Below are 25,437 nucleotides of genomic sequence, written 5' to 3'. Positions count from 1 at the left end.
ATGGGAGGCCCGTAATCTGCCAGCACCCTATGACAAAAAATGGAACACACCAGCAGTGTGAGGAGACCTGAAAGTGGCACATGTTTGGGGCATGATTCATGGCGGATTTAGTCAGTTGTGTCAGGAACTGGTGGTTTGAAATCCAGACTAATCCACGCCTGATTCATTTTCACAAACGTCAGTCTCTCCACACTTTGGGTGGACAGTCGTGTCCTCCGCGGAGTTGCAATACCTCCTGCCGCACTAAACACGCGCTCCGATGCCACGCTACTGGCCGGGCATGACAGTCTTTCAAGGGCAAATTCAGCTAGTTGGGGCCAAAGGTCAAGTTTCGTTGCCCAGTAGTCAAGGGGATTGTCTACCTCGGTTGGCAGGGTGCTGTCCAAGTAGGCCTAAGCCTGTTGTTTGAGGTCCTGCTCCAGGTCCACCTGATGCTGCTGCTGCTGCTGCGGCTGGTTAGTAGTTTCCTCACTGCGCTGGTGAAGAAAGCTACTCATCATCGACTGCAGACTGAGGCAGCCGCTGCTGGTGGAGCTGCCACTGCTCCTACCACCCCACCCCTCCCCTGCTGCCATGGCAGCGGAACGCGAGCGCACAGGGCCCACAGTGTCTGAGGATGGACGTTGGCGCAGACAGGCAGAGACCAGCTGACTACATAGGTGGTTTTTATAGTACGTTATTTTGGCCTCCCTCTCAGCAGGTGTGAAAAAGGCCACCATTTTTGAACGGTAGCGAGGGTCCAACAAGGTGGACAGCCAAAAGTCATCCCTCTGTCTGATGGTTATTATTCGGCTGTCGCTACGCAAGCAAGCGAGCATGCTATGGGCCATTTGTGCCAAGGAATGCGAGGGACTCCCTGCCTCCATCTCCACAGCATACTGCCACGGTGCGTCTGGGTCCTCTGTCTCCTCCTCCTCCTCTACCAGATGCTCCTGCTCCTCCACTCCTGTCCGCTGAGTGGAAAAACCACCCATTTCACTCAATAATTCCTGAGCACCAATGTCCTCCTCTACCTCCTCCTCTTCTTCCTGTCCTGCCCCCACAGGGGTCATGTGGCGTTGAGATCTGTGCGCCACGTCTACCGCACCCTGACCAGCCATTGTTAACAGCATTTGTTCCAGGACGTGCAACAGAGGAATGACGTCGTTCATCCCATAGTCCTGGCGACTCACAAATAGCGTGGCCTCCTCAAAGGGCCTGAGCAAGCGCAGGTGTCACGCATGAGCTGCCAATGGCTGACATCTAAGTTACACAGGGAGTACCTTTATCCGCTTTTAACATCAGGAAATCGGTGATGGCCTTTCGCTGTTCGTAAAGGCGGTCTAACATATGTAGGGTTGAATTCCACCTTGTTGCAACGTCACAGCATGAGGAGTCGGTACGGGGGCCCATGGCAGATTACGTGCCTGGCAGCAGCAATGGGAGGCCCGTAATCTGCCAGCACCCTATGTCAAAAAATTCAACACACCAGCAGTGTGAGGAGACCTGAAAGTGGCACATGGCAGAGTGTGGCTATGGAGACAGCAGCAATGGGAGGCCGTACAGGGACCCATGACACACTCTGGACTTGGCAGCAGCATGAGGAGGCGGTATAGGGGCCCATGGCAGATTAGGGGCCTGGCAGCAGCAATGGGAGGCCCGTAATCTGCCAGCACCCTATGTCAAAAAATTCTACACACCAGCAGTGTGAGGAGACCTGAAAGTGGCACATGGCAGAGTGTGGCGATGGAGACAGCAGCAATGGGAGGCCGTACAGGGACCCATGACAGACTCTGGACCTGGCAGCAGCATGAGGAGGCGGTATATAGGGGCCTATGGCAGATTAGGGGCCTGGCAGCAGCTATAGGAGGCCCATAATCTGCCAGCACCCTATGTCAAAAAATTCAACACACCAGCAGTGTGTGAGGAGACCTGAAAGTGGCACATGGCATGAGACACTGTGGACCTGGCAGCAGCATGAGGAGGCGGTATATAGGGGCCCATGGCAGATTAGGGGCCTGGCAGCAGCTATGGGAGGCCCGTAATCTGCCAGAACCCTATGTCAAAAAACTGAACACACCAGCAGTGTGTGAGGAGACCTGAAAGTGGCACATGGCAGAGTGTGGCGATGGAGACAGCAGCAATGGGAGGCCGTACAGGGACCCATGAGAGACTCTGGACCTGGCAGCAGCATGAGGAGGCGGTATATAGGGGCCTATGGCAGATTAGGGGCCTGGCAGCAGCTATGGGAGGCCCGTAATCTGCCAGCACCCTATGTCAAAAAACTGAACACACCAGCAGTGTGTGAGGAGACCTGAAAGTGGCACATGGCAGAGTGTGGCGATGGAGACAGCAGCAATGGGAGGCCGTACAGGGACCCATGAGAGACTCTGGACCTGGCAGCAGCATGAGGAGGCGGTATATAGGGGCCTATGGCAGATTAGGGGCCTGGCAGCAGCTATGGGAGGCCCGTAATCTGCCAGCACCCTATGTCAAAAAACTGAACACACCAGCAGTGTGTGAGGAGACCTGAAAGTGGCACATGGCAGAGTGTGGCGATGGAGACAGCAGCAATGGGAGGCCGTACAGGGACCCATGACAGACTCTGGACTTGGCAGCAGCATGAGGAGGCGGTATATAGGGGCCTATGGCAGATTAGGGGCCTGGCAGCAGCTATGGGAGGCCCGTAATCTGCCAGCACCCTATGTCAAAAAACTGAACACACCAGCAGTGTGTGAGGAGACCTGAAAGTGGCACATGGCAGAGTGTGGCGATGCAGACAGCAGCAATGGGAGGCCGTACAGGGACCCATGAGAGACTCTGGACCTGGCAGCAGCATGAGGAGGCGGTATATAGGGGCCTATGGCAGATTAGGGGCCTGCAGCAGCTATGGGAGGCCCGTAATCTGCCAGCACCCTATGTCAAAAAACTGAACACACCAGCAGTGTGTGAGGAGACCTGAAAGTGGCACATGGCAGAGTGTGGCGATGGAGACAGCAGCAATGGGAGGCCGTACAGGGACCCATGACAGACTCTGGACCTGGCAGCAGCATGAGGAGGCGGTATATAGGGGCCTATGGCAGATTAGGGGCCTGGCAGCAGCTATGGGAGGCCCGTAATCTGCCAGCACCCTATGTCAAAAAACTGAACACACCAGCAGTGTGTGAGGAGACCTGAAAGTGGCACATGGCAGAGTGTGGCGATGGAGACAGCAGCAATGGGAGGCCGTACAGGGACCCATGACAGACTCTGGACTTGGCAGCAGCATGAGGAGGCGGTATATAGGGGCCTATGGCAGATTAGGGGCCTGGCAGCAGCTATAGGAGGCCCATAATCTGCCAGCACCCTATGTCAAAAAATTCAACACACCAGCAGTGTGTGAGGAGACCTGAAAGTGGCACATGGCATGAGACACTGTGGACCTGGCAGCAGCATGAGGAGGCGGTATATAGGGGCCTATGGCAGATTAGGGGCCTGGCAGCAGCTATGGGAGGCCCGTAATCTGCCAGCACCCTATGTCAAAAAACTGAACACACCAGCAGTGTGTGAGGAGACCTGAAAGTGGCACATGGCAGAGTGTGGCGATGGAGACAGCAGCAATGGGAGGCCGTACAGGGACCCATGAGAGACTCTGGACCTGGCAGCAGCATGAGGAGGCGGTATATAGGGGCCCATGGCAGATTAGGGGCCTGGCAGCAGCTATGGGAGGCCCGTAATCTGCCAGCACCCTATGTCAAAAAACTGAACACACCAGCAGTGTGTGAGGAGACCTGAAAGTGGCACATGGCAGAGTGTGGCGATGGAGACAGCAGCAATGGGAGGCCGTACAGGGACCCATGACAGACTCTGGACCTGGCAGCAGCATGAGGAGGCGGTATATAGGGGCCCATGGCAGATTAGGGGCCTGGCAGCAGCTATGGGAGGCCCGTAATCTGCCAGCACCCTATGTCAAAAAACTGAACACACCAGCAGTGTGTGAGGAGACCTGAAAGTGGCACATGGCAGAGTGTGGCGATGGAGACAGCAGCAATGGGAGGCCGTACAGGGACCCATGACAGACTCTGGACTTGGCAGCAGCATGAGGAGGCGGTATATAGGGGCCTATGGCAGATTAGGGGCCTGGCAGCAGCTATGGGAGGCCCGTAATCTGCCAGCACCCTATGTCAAAAAACTGAACACACCAGCAGTGTGTGAGGAGACCTGAAAGTGGCACATGGCAGAGTGTGGCGATGGAGACAGCAGCAATGGGAGGCCGTACAGGGACCCATGACAGACTCTGGACTTGGCAGCAGCATGAGGAGGCGGTATATAGGGGCCTATGGCAGATTAGGGGCCTGGCAGCAGCTATGGGAGGCCCGTAATCTGCCAGCACCCTATGTCAAAAAATTCTACACACCAGCAGTGTGTGAGGAGACCTGAAAGTGGCACATGGCAGAGTGTGGCGATGGAGACAGCAGCAATGGGAGGCCGTACAGGGACCCATGACAGACTCTGGACTTGGCAGCAGCATGAGGAGGCGGTATATAGGGGCCTATGGCAGATTAGGGGCCTGGCAGCAGCTATGGGAGGCCCGTAATCTGCCAGCACCCTATGTCAAAAAACTGAACACACCAGCAGTGTGTGAGGAGACCTGAAAGTGGCACATGGCAGAGTGTGGCGATGGAGACAGCAGCAATGGGAGGCCGTACAGGGACCCATGACAGACTCTGGACCTGGCAGCAGCATGAGGAGGCGGTATATAGGGGCCCATGGCAGATTAGGGGCCTGGCAGCAGCTATGGGAGGCCCGTAATCTGCCAGCACCCTATGTCAAAAAACTGAACACACCAGCAGTGTGTGAGGAGACCTGAAAGTGGCACATGGCAGAGTGTGGCGATGGAGACAGCAGCAATGGGAGGCCGTACAGGGACCCATGACAGACTCTGGACCTGGCAGCAGCATGAGGAGGCGGTATATAGGGGCCCATGGCAGATTAGGGGCCTGGCAGCAGCTATGGGAGGCCCGTAATCTGCCAGCACCCTATGTCAAAAAACTGAACACACCAGCAGTGTGTGAGGAGACCTGAAAGTGGCACATGGCAGAGTGTGGCGATGGAGACAGCAGCAATGGGAGGCCGTACAGGGACCCATGACAGACTCTGGACTTGGCAGCAGCATGAGGAGGCGGTATATAGGGGCCTATGGCAGATTAGGGGCCTGGCAGCAGCTATGGGAGGCCCGTAATCTGCCAGCACCCTATGTCAAAAAACTGAACACACCAGCAGTGTGTGAGGAGACCTGAAAGTGGCACATGGCAGAGTGTGGCGATGGAGACAGCAGCAATGGGAGGCCGTACAGGGACCCATGACAGACTCTGGACTTGGCAGCAGCATGAGGAGGCGGTATATAGGGGCCTATGGCAGATTAGGGGCCTGGCAGCAGCTATGGGAGGCCCGTAATCTGCCAGCACCCTATGTCAAAAAATTCTACACACCAGCAGTGTGTGAGGAGACCTGAAAGTGGCACATGGCAGAGTGTGGCGATGGAGACAGCAGCAATGGGAGGCCGTACAGGGACCCATGACAGACTCTGGACCTGGCAGCAGCATGAGGAGGCGGTATATAGGGGCCTATGGCAGATTAGGGGCCTGGCAGCAGCTATAGGAGGCCCATAATCTGCCAGCACCCTATGTCAAAAAATTCAACACACCAGCAGTGTGTGAGGAGACCTGAAAGTGGCACATGGCATGAGACACTGTGGACCTGGCAGCAGCATGAGGAGGCGGTATATAGGGGCCCATGGCAGATTAGGGGCCTGGCAGCAGCTATGGGAGGCCCGTAATCTGCCAGCACCCTATGTCAAAAAACTGAACACACCAGCAGTGTGTGAGGAGACCTGAAAGTGGCACATGGCAGAGTGTGGCGATGGAGACAGCAGCAATGGGAGGCCGTACAGGGACCCATGAGAGACTCTGGACCTGGCAGCAGCATGAGGAGGCGGTATATAGGGGCCTATGGCAGATTAGGGGCCTGGCAGCAGCTATGGGAGGCCCGTAATCTGCCAGCACCCTATGTCAAAAAACTGAACACACCAGCAGTGTGTGAGGAGACCTGAAAGTGGCACATGGCAGAGTGTGGCGATGGAGACAGCAGCAATGGGAGGTCTCCCATTGTCCCAACATGGCCCAAATAGTCCCAACATGGGCCCCCTGGCCACGCTTGACTTTCTGGCCACATAGTCGACATACGGCTACGTTTACTTCCTCGGGCGGCTTGACGAAAAATTGCCACACCGCCGAGTAGGAAACTTTGCCCCCGATACTCCTCACTGGCTGACTGCTGCTTCCTCCGTGCACACCGGCACCACTACTGGCCGTGGTGGTAGGCTGCAGTGGAGCTGGTGCTCTACTCCGTGGCCGTTTGGCTCCACTGACACTGCTTCCACTGACACTGCTGCGACCCTGCTGCTGTCTCCTGGGCAACCCACCGACTGTTTCGCTCACTGCCAAGCTGCCACCCTCTTCTCCTGATGATGCGGAAGAAATTGCCTGATGACGACGAGGCTGCCAAGTGCGATCAACCTCCTCATCATCAAGTAGGGTCTCCGCCTCACTACTAGCCCCCTCGGCTGCGTGTGGGTCAGGAGACAGACCTGTCTCTAGACCGGCTACCGGGCCACTCTCCTCGCCACTACTTCTTCGCCTAGCTGCTGAAAAGGCGGATGTCTCCCCCCGTTCCTGACCGCCCTCTGTTAGCTCTTCCTCACTGTACAGTGGGGCTGAGCCCACAGCATGCGATACTTCGCTTGGTGAGGGAACACCAAAGGACAGGGGCAGGTAGAGGACACGTGATTTCAGTGGGCTAGGTCCCGGGCCATGCCAACTAACGGTTGTGTCTGACGTACCCACCGACCGTTGGCTGTAGGTGTCAGAGGTGACCTGGGAAGAGGAAGACGACCGAGCCAACCAATCGATGACGGCAGGGTTGTCGGTGGAGACACGACCGCTGGATGACACCGGGAGCACTGGCCTCTGGCTGCGAATAGTGCTGCCTCGACCCCTTCCTCTGCTGCCACGTCTGCTCGCTCCTAAAACATTGCCTCCTCTGCCACTCCTCTGCATGTTGTCTGACATACTCTTTAATTAAACGATTATGTGTCCCTGAGTAACAATTCTGTGTCCCTGAGTAACAATTCTGTGTCTGTGCGAGTAACAATTCTGTGGCCCTAAGTAACAGTTCTGTGGCCCTCAGTAACAATTCTGTGTCTGTCCCTGAGTAACAATTCTGTGGCCCTAACTAAAGTTTCTGTGGCCCTAAGTAACAATTCTCTGGCACTCAGTAACAATTCTGTCTGTCCCTGAGTAACAATTCTGTGGCCCTAATAACGTTTCTGTGGCCCTAAGTAACAATTATCTGGCACTCAGTAACAATTCTGTCTGTCCCTGAGTAACAATTCTCTGGCACTCAGTAACAATTCTGTCTGTCCCTGAGTAAAAATTCTGTGGCCCTAAGTAAAGTTTCTGTGGCCGTGAGTAACAATTCTCTGGCACTCCGTAACAATTCTGTCTGTCCCTGAGTAACAATTCTCTGGCACTCAGTAACAATTCTGTCTGTCCCTGAGTAAAAATTCTGTGGCCCTAAGTAAAGTTTCTGTGGCCCTGAGTAACAATTCTCTGGCACTCCGTAACAATTCTGTCTGTCCCTGAGTAACAATTCTCTGGCACTCAGTAACAATTCTGTCTGTCCCTGAGTAAAAATTCTGTGGCCCTAATTAAAGTTTCTGTGGCCCTAAGTAACAATTCTCTGGCACTCAGTAACAATTCTGTCTGTCCCTGAGTAACAATTCTCTGGCACTCCGTAACAATTCTGTCTGTCCCTGAGTAACAATTCTCTGGCACTCAGTAACAATTCTGTCTGTCCCTGAGTAAAAATTCTGTGGCCCTAAGTAAAGTTTCTGTGGCCCTGAGTAACAATTCTCTGGCACTCCGTAACAATTCTGTCTGTCCCTGAGTATGAATTCTGTGGCCCTAACTAGCGTTTCTTTGTCCCTAAGTAACAGTTCTGTGGCCCTGAGTAACAATTCTGTGTCTGTGCGAGTAACAATTCTGTGGCCCTAAGTAACAGTTCTGTGGCCCTCAGTAACAGTTCTGTGTCTGTGCGAGTAACAATTCTGTGTCTGTGCGAGTAACAATTCTGTGGCCCTAAGTAAAGTTTCTGTGGCCCTCAGTAACAGTTCTGTGTCTGTGCGAGTAACAATTCTGTGTCTGTGCGAGTAACAATTCTGTGGCCCTAAGTAAAGTTTCTGTGGCCCTAAGTAACAATTATCTGGCACTCAGTAACAATTCTGTCTGTCCGAGTAACAATTCTCTGGCACTCAGTAACAATTCTGTCTGTCCCTGAGTAACAATTCTGTGGCCCTAATAACGTTTCTGTGGCCGTGAGTAACAATTCTCTGGCACTCCGTAACAATTCTGTCTGTCCCTGAGTAACAATTCTCTGGCACTCAGTAACAATTCTGTCTGTCCCTGAGTAAAAATTCTGTGGCCCTAAGTAAAGTTTCTGTGGCCCTGAGTAACAATTCTCTGGCACTCCGTAACAATTCTGTCTGTCCCTGAGTAACAATTCTCTGGCACTCAGTAACAATTCTGTCTGTCCCTGAGTAAAAATTCTGTGGCCCTAATTAAAGTTTCTGTGGCCCTAAGTAACAATTCTCTGGCACTCAGTAACAATTCTGTCTGTCCCTGAGTAACAATTCTCTGGCACTCCGTAACAATTCTGTCTGTCCCTGAGTAACAATTCTCTGGCACTCAGTAACAATTCTGTCTGTCCCTGAGTAAAAATTCTGTGGCCCTAAGTAAAGTTTCTGTGGCCCTGAGTAACAATTCTCTGGCACTCCGTAACAATTCTGTCTGTCCCTGAGTATGAATTCTGTGGCCCTAACTAGCGTTTCTTTGTCCCTAAGTAACAGTTCTGTGGCCCTGAGTAACAATTCTGTCTGTGCGAGTAACAATTCTGTGGCCCTAAGTAACAGTTCTGTGGCCCTCAGTAACAGTTCTGTGTCTGTGCGAGTAACAATTCTGTGTCTGTGCGAGTAACAATTCTGTGGCCCTAAGTAAAGTTTCTGTGGCCCTCAGTAACAGTTCTGTGTCTGTGTGAGTAACAATTCTGTGTCTGTGCGAGTAACAATTCTGTGGCCCTAAGTAAAGTTTCTGTGGCCCTAAGTAACAATTCTCTGGCACTCAGTAACAATTCTGTCTGTCCCTGAGTAACAATTCTCTGGCACTCAGTAACAATTCTGTCTGTCCCTGAGTAAAAATTCTGTGGCCCTAAGTAAAGTTTCTGGGGCCCTGAGTAACAATTATCTGGCACTCAGTAACAATTCTGTCTGTCCCTGAGTAACAATTCTCTGGCACTCAGTAACAATTCTGTCTGTCCCTGAGTAAAAATTCTGTGGCCCTAAGTAAAGTTTCTGTGGCCCTAAGTAACAATTCTCTGGCACTCAGTAACAATTCTGTCTGTCCCTGAGTAACAATTCTCTGGCACTCAGTAACAATTCTGTCTGTCCCTGAGTAAAAATTCTGTGGCCCTAATTAAAGTTTCTGTGGCCCTAAGTAACAATTCTCTGGCACTCAGTAACAATTCTGTCTGTCCCTGAGTAACAATTCTCTGGCACTCAGTAACAATTCTGTCTGTCCCTGAGTAAAAATTCTGTGGCCCTAATAACGTTTCTGTGGCCCTAAGTAACAATTCTCTGGCACTGAGTAACAATTCTGTCTGTCCCTGATTATGAATTCTGTGGCCCTAACTAGCGTTTCTTTGTCCCTAAATAACGATTCTGTGGCCCTCATTAACAAGTCTGTGTCCCTGAGTAATGGTTCTCTGTCCCTAAGTAACTTTTCTCTGTCCCCAATTATCGTTTCTGTGGCCCTAACTCTGTCCCTGTCCCTAGTACAGAGCGGTCTGCCTCTGTTCAATAACTGCAGGCAAATGAAGAATTCCAAAATGGCCGCTATTTATAGCTCGACCATTACACAGTGCTGGCTGGCTGGCTGCTGATTGGCTGATGCGATCACATGTAGTTGAGGAATGCATTATGGGTCAGCGCGCCTTGTCTGCGCGCCTTCCCAGACATCCCCGCTCCGTCTCCGCACATGTCAGCCGCCATTTTCTGAAAAATTTCGATTCGCGCGTCCGAATTAGGCTATTTTTCGGAATTCCACTTAGGCTATTTTTCGGAATATCGAAATTTTTCCGATATTCGACTCGAATTCCACTTCGGATACTTCGATTCGCTCATCTCTAATGGTAAGGTATGACATTATTATTTAAAAGTGTGTTCTAGTTCCTCAGAATATGAGTTGGGCTACAAACAGGGGCGGACTGACAACTCATGGGGCCCCCAGGCAATAGGGGATCATGGGGCCCCCATGTCCTCGCCCATACCCAAAAAAACCTATGAAAAAGCCAATGAAATGTACCAGGGGCATCTCATGGGGCCCCCTATTGACCCTGGGCCCTCGGGCAGTGCCCAAGTGCTCGAATGGTCAGTCCGCCCCTGGCTACAAAAGTCTTTCTCAAATTTGTACCTCAGACAAACCCTTGAAATATGTTTGTCTAAGGCAGGGGTGTCAAACTGCTGGTCCTCCAGCTGTTGCGAAACTACAAGTCCCATCATGCCTCTGCCTTTGGGAGTCATGCTTGTACCTATCAATCTTGCAATGCCTCATGGGACTTGTAGTTTGGCAACATCTGGAGGGTCGCCAGTTTGACACCCATGGTTTAGACCATGGGTGTCAAACTGGCGACCCTCCAAGTGTGAACATATTCCCCGTTGTAATTTTTTCCCTTAGGGGAACCTCTGTTAAGAACAATTCATCCAGGATGAATGGGGAAAATGCACCTTACATTGGTGGTCAGTGGGACAAATGCCTCCCTTACAGATAGCTAAAAAAAAGATCATTGTTGTCATGCCGCTGGCTCTTTTAAGTGACATGAGCATCAGATTTATGCAAGCACCATCAAATAGGAAGTCAATCAGCCATAGCTCAAGTAAACCCCAGCAACCTCTGGAGAACCCCTGGCTGAGAAATGACTGGGCTACATTCTAGAGAACTAAACCTGTTGCCACCAGCTTAAAATATATGTGTGGCAGCAAAACGGTGGGCTTTAATGCTTTACATAGGCATTGCTGGGTGGCCAATGTTTCTGTGCTGAGCACACAGACCGAGCTGTCAAATACAGCTCTTGGTCACCACTAGCGGTTGGTAGCTGACGGGACTTGCTCCCGGCCATGTGACCACTAAGACAACCAATCACTGTGGTCACATGATCACTGATCCTTTATCCCCACTCCCCCAAAAATTTGCATCCCCAATACAAAATGCTCTGTACCCTTTACCCCCTGTATCTCCTACAAGCTGCTCCACCTAAATCCCCTACTAACAGCACACTGCACCATATGAATCCCCAACTACCAGCACTACCACTCTGTACCCCCCGCATTCCCCACTAGTCTCTCTGTACCTTCATTACACTTCACTCCCCAAAACACACACACATTTTGAAGGAAAACAATTAACAGTGCTTGTCTGTGTACACTGCCGTTTCGTGTATCTCCAAACAGTGGTGGTCTGTCCACTGTGACATCATTAGGTCTTTAGAAAAATGGCAGCAAATTATTAGTAATTTGACAATTTTTTTTATACTGTTATTGAAGAAATACGAGAGAGTCCAAATGAGACCTTGAAGAGTCCAAAGTTAAAGTGATACTAAACACACGCTGTTTAATTTACCTGATCCCTTTTCTTTCTGTATGTGAATGATAGCGATGTAATTATTTTACTTAAAAAAAAATGAAAGTACCTTTTTCCTGTTCGATATACAGCTGTCGCATAACCAAGCTCTTTTCCAGCCTGTCTGCAGGCAAACAGTGGCAGGGGGAGCTTCTAGTCCTCTGCTGCTGATCACATGTTCAAAATAAAAAAAACAGCTTTTATTGATAATTAATATCAATAAACTGTTTTAAAATGTCATGCAAATATATATTTGAAATCAAATGTTTACTATATTGGCAATAACATAGTGTGGGCGGATTTCTGCAAATCACTCCCCTGCAGCCTGGAGGTAAAGCCTCCATCAATCAAGATATAATATCCCACCCTTCATTGTGTTTATCTGGGTAATGGACATGCAGGAGGAGGGAGGGAGTTGGTTGTCATTTACCACTATATATATATACCCACGTGTGACTCTGTAGTCACATGGGTGGCTCAGATACGATAGAGAGGAAATGCTAAGGGTACAAAATACACTGAAAACTGAGCATGTGCACTAGTTGCTAACACTGCTCTGCAAAATCCCCAACTGCAGTGGGGACATGGGCTGGAGGGAGGCATAGACAACAGCAGGATCAGCCAGGCTTTTTGCAGAATACAGAAAATGAGTGAATAGTAACAGCATGTAATACGGCATTTATTGATAGTTTTTAATGATGTAGGATTAATGATACTTTAAATTAATCAGTACATTTGTAATGGCATTACAGGCTACACCTAGTCCTCCAGCACAGAATGATGCATCTGTGCGTTTGCACATTTCTATTGTTTCTTTGATATAATGACTACACTGGAGTTCATTTCTTGAGAATACAGGCTGGAGCTATATAAGTAGTCAGAGGATTTCCAGTAAATGGCTGAGCTGTCAGTTGCATGTCTGTAGCAGCTGAAAATTAATTTTTTTTTTTAGTTTTATATAAAGTGAGAAACATTTAAAGTGGTTGTAAAGGGTCAAGGTTTTTTTACTTGCATGCATTCTATTCATGAAGGTAAAAAAGATTCTGTGTAGCAGCCTCCCCCCCCCTAATACTTACCCGAGTTCCCTCTCGATCCAGAGATATGTACGAGAGCACCGGCTGCCCTGGGTCTTTCCCTCCTCATTGGCTGGGACAGCAGTGAGAGCCATTGGCTCCCGCTACTATCAATCACAGCCAGTGAGCCAATGAGCAGAGAGCAGGGGCAGGGCCAAGCCGTGCTCTGCGTGTGAATGGTCACACAGAGCAGTGACTGCCCCCATAGGAAGCTACTTGGGGGCACTCAGCAGGATTGAGGGGCCAGGCGCGCCGGAGGAGGACCCGAGAAAGGGAGGAGCCAGGAGTTCCGGCGGGGGACCAGAGAAGAGGAGGATCTGGGCTGCTCTGTGCAAAACCACTGCACAGACCAAGTAAGTATAACATGTTTTTTATTATTTTTGTTAATCCACCTTTATTATCACTTTAAACCCTCGCCCTATTAGATAATTCATCCCTGATTGTTGTGGTGACCAATATAATCTAGAAGGAAAATTTTATTGCAAACAGTGAGGGACCAGAGGGGAACTCCCCTTACTCTGGTAGATTTTCTCTAACATCTTGCTGTGTCTCTGGGACAGGAAGTTAACAGACTCAATGGCAAAAAAAACCCCAAAACTAACAGGGGTTGTAACTTTTTCCAACTCTAGCCAAAGCAAAACAAAAAGTTTAAGTTATACATACACTTTAACATGTCCCAGCATCAGTTGCAGTAAACAATGCCCCATTGTTGGTGTCATTGGTAGGAATAGTGCCCCATCATTAGTGTCATTGGTAGGGATAGTGTCCCATCATTGGTGTGATTGGGAGGAATAGTGTCCTATTGTTTTTGTAAATGGGAGGAATTGTGCCCCATCATTGATGTAATTGGGAGGAATTGTACCATATCACTGGTGTAATTGGGAGGAACTGTGCCCCATCACTAGCTTCATTGGAAGGAATTGTTCCCCATCATTGGTGTCACTAGGCCCCATTGTTGGTGTCATTGGGAGGAACTGTGCTCATCATTGGTATCATTGGGAGGAATTGTGCCCCATCACTGGTGTCATTGGAAGGAATTGTGCCCCATCATTAGTGCCATTGTGCCCCATTGTTGGTGTCATTGGGAGGAACTGTGCCCCATCGTTGGTGTCATTGGCAGGAACTTTACCCCATTGTTGGTGTCATTGGGAGGAACTATGACCCATCATTGGTGTCATTGGGAGGAACTGTGTCCCATTATTGGTGTCAATAGATGAAATAGTGGCCAAAGGGCTGGATAAAAGCAAGCAAAGGGCCACATCTGGCCCCTGGGCCACAGTTTGGAGACCACTGTTTTAGAGCCCCACACTTCTCCTTTACTGCTGAGTCCACTTTAAGTGTTTTGCTGAGTTTATAAATAATCATAACTTTCCTGTAATCATAACTTCTAGCTATTTTGTCTTTCTCCCTCATAGGGATACCCTTCCGGGACTAGGCAACATACAGCAAGAATCTGAGATAAAGAAACTACTGGATCAGTGTGAAACCAAAGGCACTGAAATAGTCCTGAGACTGCTGACTCCAAGAATAAAGGTATTTACAACTAATTTAGTCTAATTTTGTATGTCAAGGGCTATTGTATAAAGGTGGAGAAAAGGCAGTGACTGTGACGGACAACCAGTCCGGTTCCAACCTGTATTATTGTGTAGGTTCAAAGAATACATCCAGAAAGAACACATTCTAGTTATGGGTAAGAAGGGTGAAATGACATTAAATACATTAACCTCCATGATCCAAAGATCAAAGTGCCAGCTTCCAGGACCTGTGCACATCTTTGACAACTAACATTATTTAATGAACCAACCACAAGCCTGCCTAATTCAAACTGATTATATGAGGAAAAACTGCCTAAAGGAAGTTACCTTCAAAAAAGATCAGTAGAGACAGATGCAGCTGAAATGACATGCAAATGTTTAATTTGTCCCATCTTCACCCAACCCCTAAGTCTCCATATTGGCGGTGGTGTCATGTACCTGGTGGAGATCAAGCTGAAGAGGGAGCTTCTCCTGTACTTTTTGTCCAATACTCCTGGTAATGGTGTCAGGAAGTATGAGTACACAGAGTAGCACTAGGGCCAATGCAGCAGGCAGGTCCAGCTGTTGGTTTCATGTTCAGAATGACCGTGGATCACCATACAGAGACCAGAGACAGTACACGGTGACACTTGATCAGCAGACTGGAGCAAAGCCAGGACACAAACCAAAAGGTCATCAACAAATGGGTAGCAAGGTACAGGAACATCAGGCAGAGAGTCAGGAAGCAAGATACAGGAACGCAAGGTAGAAGCTGAGCCATGGTACACGTCAAGGTCATAACAGGTTGGCAGGAATCTGAAGACAGGTTAAAGGCAAGCTGAGTCATGCACAGGAAGGCAAATATACCAGGTCAGGGCACAGGTAAAGCAGAAACTAGCAGAAGACCACTCAGCAATCTGTTGGTGTCACAAGCCAGCTGAAATAGGCCGTCTGGCTCCAATGCCTGTGCCACTCTGACTGCAATAGTCTTCTAGTTCCATACATACTGGGCTTTTCTTACAGACGGGAAGCACCTAAAATAAACATTATCCGCTCTATTGGGGAGGAACCATGGTATGTCCTTGTCATTATTAATTACTGCCTAAAGCTGGCCTTTACTGTGTTCAACTTTTATTTCTAGAGTGCCTTCAAAAATTTCTTTACGAAAAACAAACTTGACTTTGAAAATGTTCTCAAGGAGCTTCGGGATGCATTAAGCAAACAAGGCATTGATCATAACAAGGTGAGCTTTTTAAATAGCAAAAATAACCCGTGTTATATAAAGTAAATGTACAGTGAATACCCTGTTTTAGGCTGGAGTATTCCTAGTAAATTTAATCTTTGCATCTGGCCTGTAACCGGCCTGAGCTCTGTTCTTGTTGTCTGTGCTCGCAAGATTTCTCCCAAGACCTGGGCATCGATTATTTCTGCCTACAGCTGTCAAGTTTTCTACAATAGTTAGTGTGAGAGGTAACAATGTATGGGTTATCAATATTTATGTATCTCAGCCAATTACTGAGAGGGTTTGGGCCATTGTGGTTACCTAAGGGGAGAGGAGAACTGTTTGGATCACCTTTCTAGAAAGGTCTTGATCTTTACAAGTGGGATTTTGCCTGGTGAGGATTCCACAGTGAAGAAGTATTTTCTTCTTGAGCCTTGCCCTTGTCAAAGGCCCAAGGAACCCAAGATGTTATTGTTAATGTTTTGAATTTTATTTGTTGGGCAATGATGGGAAGCCAGTGGAGGGATTGGCAGAGGGGGGTGGCAGATATGGAACGGTTAGTAAGGTGGATGAGTCTGGCAGCAGCATTCATGATAGACTGAAGAGGGGATAGCCTGCGATTAGGTAGGCCAATGAGGAGGGAGTTACAATAGTCAAGGCGAGAGATAACAAGGGAATGAATAAGTTGCTTAGTGGTTTCTGAGGTTAGGAACGGGCGTATCTTGGAGATGTTGTGGAGGTTACATTTTTTTACAATATGCACAGTTTAAGAGCTTCCTTAATTCTGTTCTGGGAAAATAATTTTTGTCAAAGCTCCATCCAATTTGTCTGCCTTTATTGGATAAGCCATCTGAAAAGCGTGGATTGTCATGGTTTTATTTCTCGAAGAACAAGAAAGGCTCAGATCCTCCTTTAAATTCAGGATAAATGGGCCAGGTTCTTGAGTATACCACCCGAGGAAGCCTGGTCCCATATCCAATAAGATATATACAGTATATAGATAGATATTGAATGAACACACATAGGCCAGTGACAAGTCCATTTACACATTAAAATGAAGATCATGAAGTTTGATAGAGCTTGCAGACTATTCCTATGCTAATTCTTAACAGGCAGACACGGTATGGTACCTGTATAACTGTAATGAGAAAAATGTTCATTGGTCAGATGCCCAGTTTACTGTGGTCTTAAGTACTTAAAAAAATATCAGGGATTTCATTTTATTCATAAATTACCCTCTTCTTTTTGTCAGAAATGTCTTCTTGACAAACCTGATATATATATATATATATATATATATATATATATATATATATATTTATATTTATATACACAGTATATAAACAAGGAAGAATATGAAATAAACAATGTTCTGCAATTATAACAACATATGAATAAAATAACTATGATACATGATTATTTGTTTTTTTTCTTCTAACCAAACAGCAATTCAACACAATAGTTCAGCACAGAATTAAAGTGCTATACATTAAATCATTCTTCAAAAACAAATGCAAAAATAAAGTAGAAACATTTATACAAGGAAGCAAGAAACTGAAGGAATTCTTCACTGAGTTGGTAAGTGTGTAAAATTAGATTCTGCAATAGATATTAATTATTATTGAAGGGGGGTTCTGCTAATAAAAATTGGAACTTTGCCTGAGACTTTTTTCTTATAGTTACATAGAATTGTCTTCTATCATATACCTTTTACGTGGAATTGTTTTTTGTTGCTTTAGTGCAGGGGTCCTCAAACTGCGGCCCGCCGAGGACATGTATCCGGCCCGCTGGGCAGGGGTGTATCTGCCATGGTCGGGAGAGCTCGGCAGGGCTCGGGCGGGAGGCAGGAGGGCGGGATCAGCAATTCTAGAACAGGGGAAGGTGGGCTCAGCTTATGAACCCGCACCACTCACCTGGCATCTCTGCAGCCAGCCGGCCATCTATTTTGATCAGTGCATGCAACCGTCACAGCCGGAGGGCGGAGCCTAGAGCTGACCATGAAGAGGAGGAGCAAGAGAGGAGACTCCATCGCTGCATGTCGGGTATCATGGCCACGGACCCTAGATATGTGCAATAGATGATCTCCCTCTCTCTTTCCCCCCTTCCCCCTCCTCTCTCTCCCCCCCCTCCTCTCTCTCTCCCCCCTCCTCTCTCTCTCTTCCCCCTCCTGTCTCTCTTCCCCCCCCCCCCTCTTCTCTCTCTCTCCCCCTCCCCCTCTCCTCTCTCTCCCCCTCCTCTCTCCCCCCTCCACTCTCTTTCCTCCCCCTCTCCTCCTCCTCTCACTTCCCCCTCCTCTCTCCCCCCTCCTCTCTCTCTCTCCCCTCATCTCTCTTTCCCGCCTCCTCTCTCTCTCTCTCCCCCCTCCTCTCTCTCTCTTCCCCCCTGTCTCTCTTCCCTCCCCCTCTTTACTCTCCCCCCCCTCTCCCCTCATCTCTCTTTCCCCCTCCTCTCTCCTCCTCTCCCCCCCTCTCCCCCCTCCCCTCTCCTCTTTCTCTCTCCCCCTCCCCCTCTCTCTCTCCCCTCCCCCCTCCCCCCCTCTTCTCTCTCTCCCTTCCCCCTCCTCTCTCTCTCCCTTCCCCCTCCTCTCTCTTCTCCCCTCCTCTCTACCCCCCCTCCACTCTCTCTCTCCTCTGCTTATCTCCCCCCCTCCCCTCTCTCTCTTTATATTGTACACAGATCTGACCCAACAAGGTGTCCTGCATTTACCGTATATTTCACTCCATAAGACACACTTGGGGGGAAATGTCTGTGTGTATTATGGAGCAGCCGGCCCAGTATTCCCGCCGCCGTTGTATGTCCGCAGTCTCTGGTCATCTCATGTACTATGTCCGCAGTCTCTGGTCATCTCCTGTACTGTGTCCGCATTTATTCATAGTTTTTTTTTTGTAAACCATAGTCCTGCCCTCCAACGGTCTGAGGGACAGTGAACTGGCCCCGTTTAAAAAGTTTGAGGACCCCTGCTTTAGTGAGTCACAGAGCATTTACGTATTCAAATAAACAAGTTGTAATACCAGTTTTTACCAGCAGTGGTGCTGGTGAAAAATGAGATTGCGTCTCTGGTTCCAAAATGAAAAACCCCTTTAAAGAGAACCTGTACTGTCCATACAAGCCATAGTAAAATATTCAGTTTATGGGAGGGATAATATGCAGTACTTGCCTACATAGCACTACCCTGCCACTCTGATCAAGAGATTTTTGTGTAAGTTTCGTTCGGCACTAAAGAAGTTTAAAGTGATCTGAACCCAACAAAAATAATGTATTGCAGCTTACCAGACCTTAGATGTGGTGGCTGCATTATGTTTCTTTTTACAGGGTTTTTTCTAGATATCTGCGATTCGTTTTGTTATGAATCCAAATTTGGACAAAATGTCCTTTTTTTGGAGATTTGGATGTATCAGATTGCATAGATGTAACCTTTGTTTTATTGGGCTGCCTGAACATGCTGAGGGCTCAGATCCTGTCAGGTTCTTGGAAAATCTTCTTATCTTGGCAGAGAGGCCTTCTTGGCTATGTTTGTGGTGCAACGTGAACACCACATGCCTGCCAATTAAACGCCACCTGTAGCCAAACTGTGCACCTGCCCTTCATCCATAAACGCCTTAACTATCCAGACCAAAACCTGGTTCTTTACCTAACCCATGAGAAGGGCAACATCTTATTCCGTGATGCCAAACTTGCAGTCTTTCCAGACTACTCATGGGAGTTGAGCGCTGGCCCAGGGTTCAACATCTCAAGTATTCAGTGTTATACCCTGCCAGGCCCTGGGTCATTGGTAACAAATAAACTCACTACTTTGAGGATCCCAAGGCAGTGCTGACCTGGCTGGAGCATAGGGCTGTGAATTGAGCGGTCTGTTCTGTCACCTGGTGATCCTGGAGAGTGTGTGTCTGGTGGCCATGCTTGCCCTTGCAGTCTATGATGCTGCTTACTGCTCCCTGCTCCATTCTATTCTACTCTAACACACTTGACTGTCCCCCTGCTTACCCTTTATTTCTTGAGGGTGACCTGCATCCTGATTTGGTCACTCTATGTTGTTGTGGATAACTCCTGCTTTTGTTATCCTTGAGTAACCAGCATGTCCACACCAGAGATTCATCTTTTTTGCCAGTGGACTGCTCCTGGATACCTTTTCTCTATTATTTTATGTCTACAAGTATGGACTTTCGTGCTTTTGCTCCTGAAGTGCATGAGTGCTCCACACCAGTGGATACGAGTTTCTGTTTGGGCAGGCTTCCATCACCCTGCCAAATGTGCATTACCTCCCAGTGGGTCTTGCAGCCCTTTAGACACACTTTTATTCAAGTTTTTAAGTATCTCTTCCTTAGACAGAGTTGTTGGTCTCCAACATGTTAGCTGCACCAGTGTACTCACGGAGGGGAAATTGATGGTGGTGTCTCTTCCCCATCTGTGAGTAGGTAAAGACTGTGTGGTTTCTTTGTTGTTTTTGCACCTGACGGTTGCATAGTTCTTTTACTTTTCTTATGTTGTGTAGCACTACCCCCTTAGGAGTCGCTAGTGATTTGGGTCCCCCTATAGTCCTGCACAGCTAGGCAACATGCATTTCCTTACAGCCTTGCACTCCAGAGACAGTAAACAGTCCTTAAACTTGTTTTTTTAGGGGTATTGAACTTGGATGAGGGATACATGGCATGCCCAAGGAACTGTTGAACTGAGGACAACTTCCTGGAACTACAGTATGTACAAGTGCTCAGAAGGGTTTTCTCTTTTGGAGAGCTATCCAGCCTCTCCTGGTGTACCACCTCAGACCCCAAATAAAATCTCCTCTTCACCCAGCTGCTTGAGTAGGGTTGCCACCTCATCCCTTAACTGAGCGCATATTAATTACACAGGTTCTGAGGCTAATTTAAAGCAGATAAGGCACTGTTTAATTACCACCGTAATCAGCCACAGAACCTGTGTAATTAATATGTGTTCAGTTTTAAAGGGATGAGGTGGCAACCCTATGCCTAAGGGAATCCCTGGGCAAGAGGACCCAGAATCTGCCTGCTTAAGATCAGCAGTTCCAGATGGGGGCTAGTCAGGTTTCCCACCTGAATGCCCTTTCCCCATCTCTGGCCCAGAGGGTGTGGTATTACTCACTCAATCCCTCAGCTTGTGTGTCGGTGACTGCACTCAGGCCTTACGCTGGGCTGGCTCCTTCCCTGCTCCCTAAGTTGTCCTCTCTCAGGTGACGATTGAGGCTTCAGCTCCTCCACCTATAGGTAGTCCCTTCTCCTGGACCTCCTCCCAGGCTCCACACTCCATCCTGCTCACTCCATTTTCCACCTGAACTCTCCTGCTGCTGAGCAGGCTCGGTCACTCTTAAGGGCTGTCCTGACCTATGCCAAGCCTCCTACTTGGAAATCGGCCAAGATCCCTTTAAAGTGCAGTCCAACTCCTCCTCACCCCCGCCCGCTGAATTCTAGAGACTTCTCAGAGTCTCTAGATCAGGGGGAGGTTTCAGGGAACTGATCTGCAGAACCCCTCAGTCCTAACCCAAATTTTACCCCTATGGCTATTACACCATGCTGCTATTCAGCTTTTAACTAAAAAATAATTAACTAGCTCCCCCTAGCTTTCCTAGGAGGGTGCTACAGTTGAATTATTTGATTATTTTGCCTTGCTCATTTATGAGGTCTACCCAGACTGCTGTGTGGTCCCACAGAGCAGGCCAGGCCCTACTGTATTTCTTAATAGGTGTATGCTTTTTAGCACCTGATACCACACTTTGGATTCAGTGCGGTTTTAGGAAATGTACTGTTTCTGTACCATCATCCATGAGTTGTTGCTTTACATGCATTATCCTTGGGCTCTGCTAGTTGGCATCAGCATGATTCTCAGATTGCTTATTATGGCTCCTTTGAAATTTCTAATCTGGAATGTCTGAGGTCTTCATGACAAAACTTGTGCAGTATGGGGGGGAATCCCACTGCAAGGGTAGCTTTAACAATTCCTTGCGGTTCAGCTTTAAGGCACGGATACTAAAATAAAGCACTCTCAAGGTCCATGCACACTGGTCTTACAAAAATGATAGTTTCCTTACAGAAAAAAAACCCCTCATATAGAGTATTTTTGTACAGGAGTTTAGGAGCTTCTATGAGAGTTTAGGAGTATTTAGTGTTTTTTTTTTTCTGCCAGAAAACTGCTCTCAAAAAGGCAAAACAGAAGGGTTTTTTTCTTGTAAATGCTGAGCTGAAAATATGCCCTAAGTATCCTAAAGTGCATGGACACATAGGATAACATTGAGCTGCTTCTACAAGGAAAACACTAAAAACTTCTCTAGAAGCAGCATTTGTAAGACATTGTGCATGAGCCCTTTGACGTTCAAACCCTTCCTCACTTTACTAAAAATCTAAAAAGTTTTGATTTTTTGTCCGTGTGCCCACTGAAGAGATTTCTATGACTTCCAATCCAAACATGAAGTGAGGGCAATTCTCTGCAATAGAGACACAGACCATTTTTTTTTAAAGCAATTCTCTCATGAGAGAGAAACATGGAGGGTACTAATACTGACATCTCCTTTTGAAAATGCTAGATGACTGGCTGTCATGCAGACCCTCTGGCTTGAATGCGTTGAATTGGAACAAGTAGGCAGATAACATAACTTTTCTTTGACTTCCTAAACTGCATAAATATGGGTATTGAAATACCCATATACCCAAAAAAAGCTATTCCAAGCAGATGGTCGAGATAGCAGCCAGCCAGCTACCATATTCTGAAGTAGTTCAGCAATGGTATCACCTGTATTTCTACATCAGGGATATAAAAGGAAAGATTCACACTGATTTTATTTTTTTCATATAAAGGTTTCAGATAAAGACCAGCTGGGTGATGATCCACTAGAATATATGATGCAAATGCTGACTGCAAATGACTTTAACTCATTGCTAATAACAACCATATACTTTCTCGACGAACACCAAGACCTAAGGTGAATTATTATATAGACTTTTTGTACAATATCTTCTGATTTCTATTTTTCTTTTATCCATTCTGGTGAAATATCATTAAAACGTTACATATATAAAAACAAGATCATTTCTTCTCAGCTTATATAGTGATGAGTAGAACACACCTGGGTTTGGTTTGAGGCAGGTTCAGGGAACATTACTAAGATTTGGGTGCTGAATACAAAAGTCAGTGAATTCAAAAGGAGTAAAAATGTTAAAATACAATAATGACCATTTTCTAACTTAATAGGCAAAGGATTGTCAAACAAATGGCATGGGAGGCTGGGCCTTGCCCTGGGGTACATGGACCAAAGCAAAAAAAAAAAATAGTTAAAATATTCCATTTGGTGAAGGGATCGATTTTAGTAATGCCTAAAGTGAAGCATTAAAAATGGAAAGATTCCTTTAGATAACATGCCTGACATGGTACATCTGTGTAATGCATGCAACCTAGTATAGCGTATCTGACATTTACAAAGAAAAACAAGTGGGAGCACATATGCAAACTGTTGTAATTCCTACACCGTTCACCTGATTTGGATGTAAATGCCCTCAAATTAAAGCTGACAGTCTGCAGTTAAAGCACATCATTTGTTTCATTTCAAATCCATTGTGGTGGTGTATAGAGCCAAAAATGTTAGAATTGTGTTGATGCCCCAATATTTATGGACCTGACTGTATATATTAATGGGGGAAACCATGCACAAAATAAATGGCATGGGGGCTTCACCTAATTCAAACCAGGTCCTGTGGGTCCTGCATGAATTTTAATGGAGAAACCCAAGATCAAGAAAAAAAAAAGTGTGCACTCTTCCCCAAAAATAAATGACACATTCCCATCTGAGAAAAGCACCTTGTCCCCATGTTGATGAGGACAAAGGCCTCTTCCCCACAAATCTGGCCCAGTGGTTGTGGGGATTTGCAGGTGAAGGGCTTATTGGAATCTGGAAGCCCCCTTTTAACAATAAAAGGAACCCTAGATACTGCCCCTTTATGTGAATGAGTAAGGACTACATAATACCCGTATTCATTCACAGAAGAAAGTGTATTAAAGATAGAAACCTTTTTAGATAAGTTTATTAAAAAAAAGTCCTAAGATGTCCGCATCAATCACATCGTTCAGCAATGTAGATCTACATAAATCACATTTCCTGAAGCCTAGCAACCTGCTGACACATACCTGGCTCTGTCACCAGAAGGGGCCCTCCAGATTCCAATAAGCCACCTGCCCACAGATGCACACCACTACTAGGCTAGAATTGTGAGAAAGAGGCCCTTGTCTTCATGGCAAGGCCCCCCCCCCCCCAACGTTGAGGGCATGTGGCCTGGTATGATTCAGACCGGAAGGGCTGCATGCTCGTCCTTCCCCCTATCCTGCATGTTTGAATAAGGTTCTGGTATGGAACTCTGGGGGGGGGGGGGGGGTGTTGGAACTTCACATTTGTATGCTGATTTTTGTTTTTATTGAGGTTTTCCCTTAAAATCCAGTGTCTGGGAAAGAACTTAGGGTGGATCTCATGCTGCTTTTTTATTTTTTTGGGGGAGTTCTTCCATTAACATCTATACCAAACTAAATCTCATCAAGGATAAGGGGTCCACCTTAAAGATCCTGGTATGAATTATGGGGGAATTATGGGAGAACCCCCATACTGTTTTTTTTTTTCTATCCCCAGCTCCTTTGCTTACATGCCTGGGGATTCCCAGCAATGTAAGTAAATGGGGCCGGTGACACAGTTCACTGCACTACAGTTATGAATGTACAGAGTCAATGATCGATACCGGCCACTGACTCTCCATTCAGAAAAGGAAGGGGCCGTTAAATTACATATTTATCGGCCCCTTCCACACTCTCCATCCTGACAGCATCCCCCACAGCAGCCAACGGGAGAGAAGAGGGGGAACTCGGCAGCCCTTCAGAGGAGGACGGAGGGAAGGAAAGAGCTGGGGGGGGGGAGAACACCAGAAAACATGGGGGGGGAGTGGAGAGCTTGGGGGCCACCAGAGAGCATGGGGGTGCCAAAGAGCATGGGGGGACCAGAGAGCTTTGGGGGGGCCAGAGAGCATGGGCGGGATGAAGAGCATGGGAGGGGCACCAGAGAGCATGGGGGTGTGTGAAGAGCATGGGGGTTCAACAGAGAGCACAGGGGGGCCAAGCTGATGCTGGAATATGTGAAAAGGCATGTCACAATAAATCATGTCCTATAGAAACCAATACATTTCATCATGCCCACTAATCAGGGAGGCACACTTTGCATGGTGCATTTTCTTTAATTCACAGAAACCTGTCCCCATCATTAAAAGGCTAGTTGGTTGTGTAGCCAAACATCAGGCCAAGGATTCCCAAATCCTCCTCTGGATCTAGTGGAAATTAGATACTTCAATAAATGATCTCCATCAAACATGTAAAAAAAAACCCATTAAGTTCCACCTGCTGAATTACAATGCTGAGATTGCATAATAATATTCTACAATATTTCACATTTACTCGATAACAATTGTGTTGACCATGTATTATTTAGCACTGATTATAATAAAGAAAAGAAATACTCCATGCTCCCTTGTTTTATTGTTACAGGAAAGAACACGTGATGGCTATTTTGAAAATTAAAGGTGACGTCAAACACAAAGAGAAAAAGGACCTTTTAATTTATATAAAAAACAGGAAGACTCTTTTTGGAGAAAACAGGCTGAAGTTTTTTGAAGATGTGAAAATAGAAGGTTTTCTTTGTAGGTTATTATGGCACTGCCTATCCTGCTGTACATAGGCCCTTTCCAAATACCATCCAATTCAGTAAACCACAGCAGGACATGTAATATTATTTGTACATATGTTTTATAGTAAGTTGGACATTTTGAGGCGTGATAAGATCATCACTGGAATGTGATTTTGAAAAAAATCAAATATTTATTATTAAATATTTTATCATTTGA

At 47.3% G+C, this 25,437-nt stretch overlaps 1 protein-coding gene across 2 annotated transcripts in view; it reads left to right on the top strand.

Moving 5' to 3' along the window:
- The window catches only part of LOC149441503 (uncharacterized), a 73,254-nt gene extending 47,817 nt beyond the window's left edge, over nt 1-25,437 (top strand). For both annotated transcript variants that reach the window (XM_089657270.1, XM_089657269.1), the window contains 5 exons: nt 14,236-14,353; nt 15,476-15,577; nt 17,003-17,134; nt 22,363-22,487; nt 25,082-25,437. In XM_089657270.1, coding sequence (XP_089513396.1) covers nt 14,236-14,353; nt 15,476-15,577; nt 17,003-17,134; nt 22,363-22,487; nt 25,082-25,271 — 667 coding nt within the window. In that variant the 3' untranslated portion in view covers nt 25,272-25,437. The remainder of the gene's footprint in view (nt 1-14,235; nt 14,354-15,475; nt 15,578-17,002; nt 17,135-22,362; nt 22,488-25,081) is intronic.

Source organism: Staurois parvus, unplaced genomic scaffold (genome assembly GCF_062004578.1).
Source record: "Staurois parvus isolate SC_StPar_1 unplaced genomic scaffold, SC_StPar_1.0 ptg000978l, whole genome shotgun sequence".
NCBI lineage: Eukaryota > Metazoa > Chordata > Amphibia > Anura > Ranidae > Staurois > Staurois parvus.
Note: the sequence above shows the minus strand (reverse complement) of the source record. Positions and strands in the feature narration are given on the sequence as shown.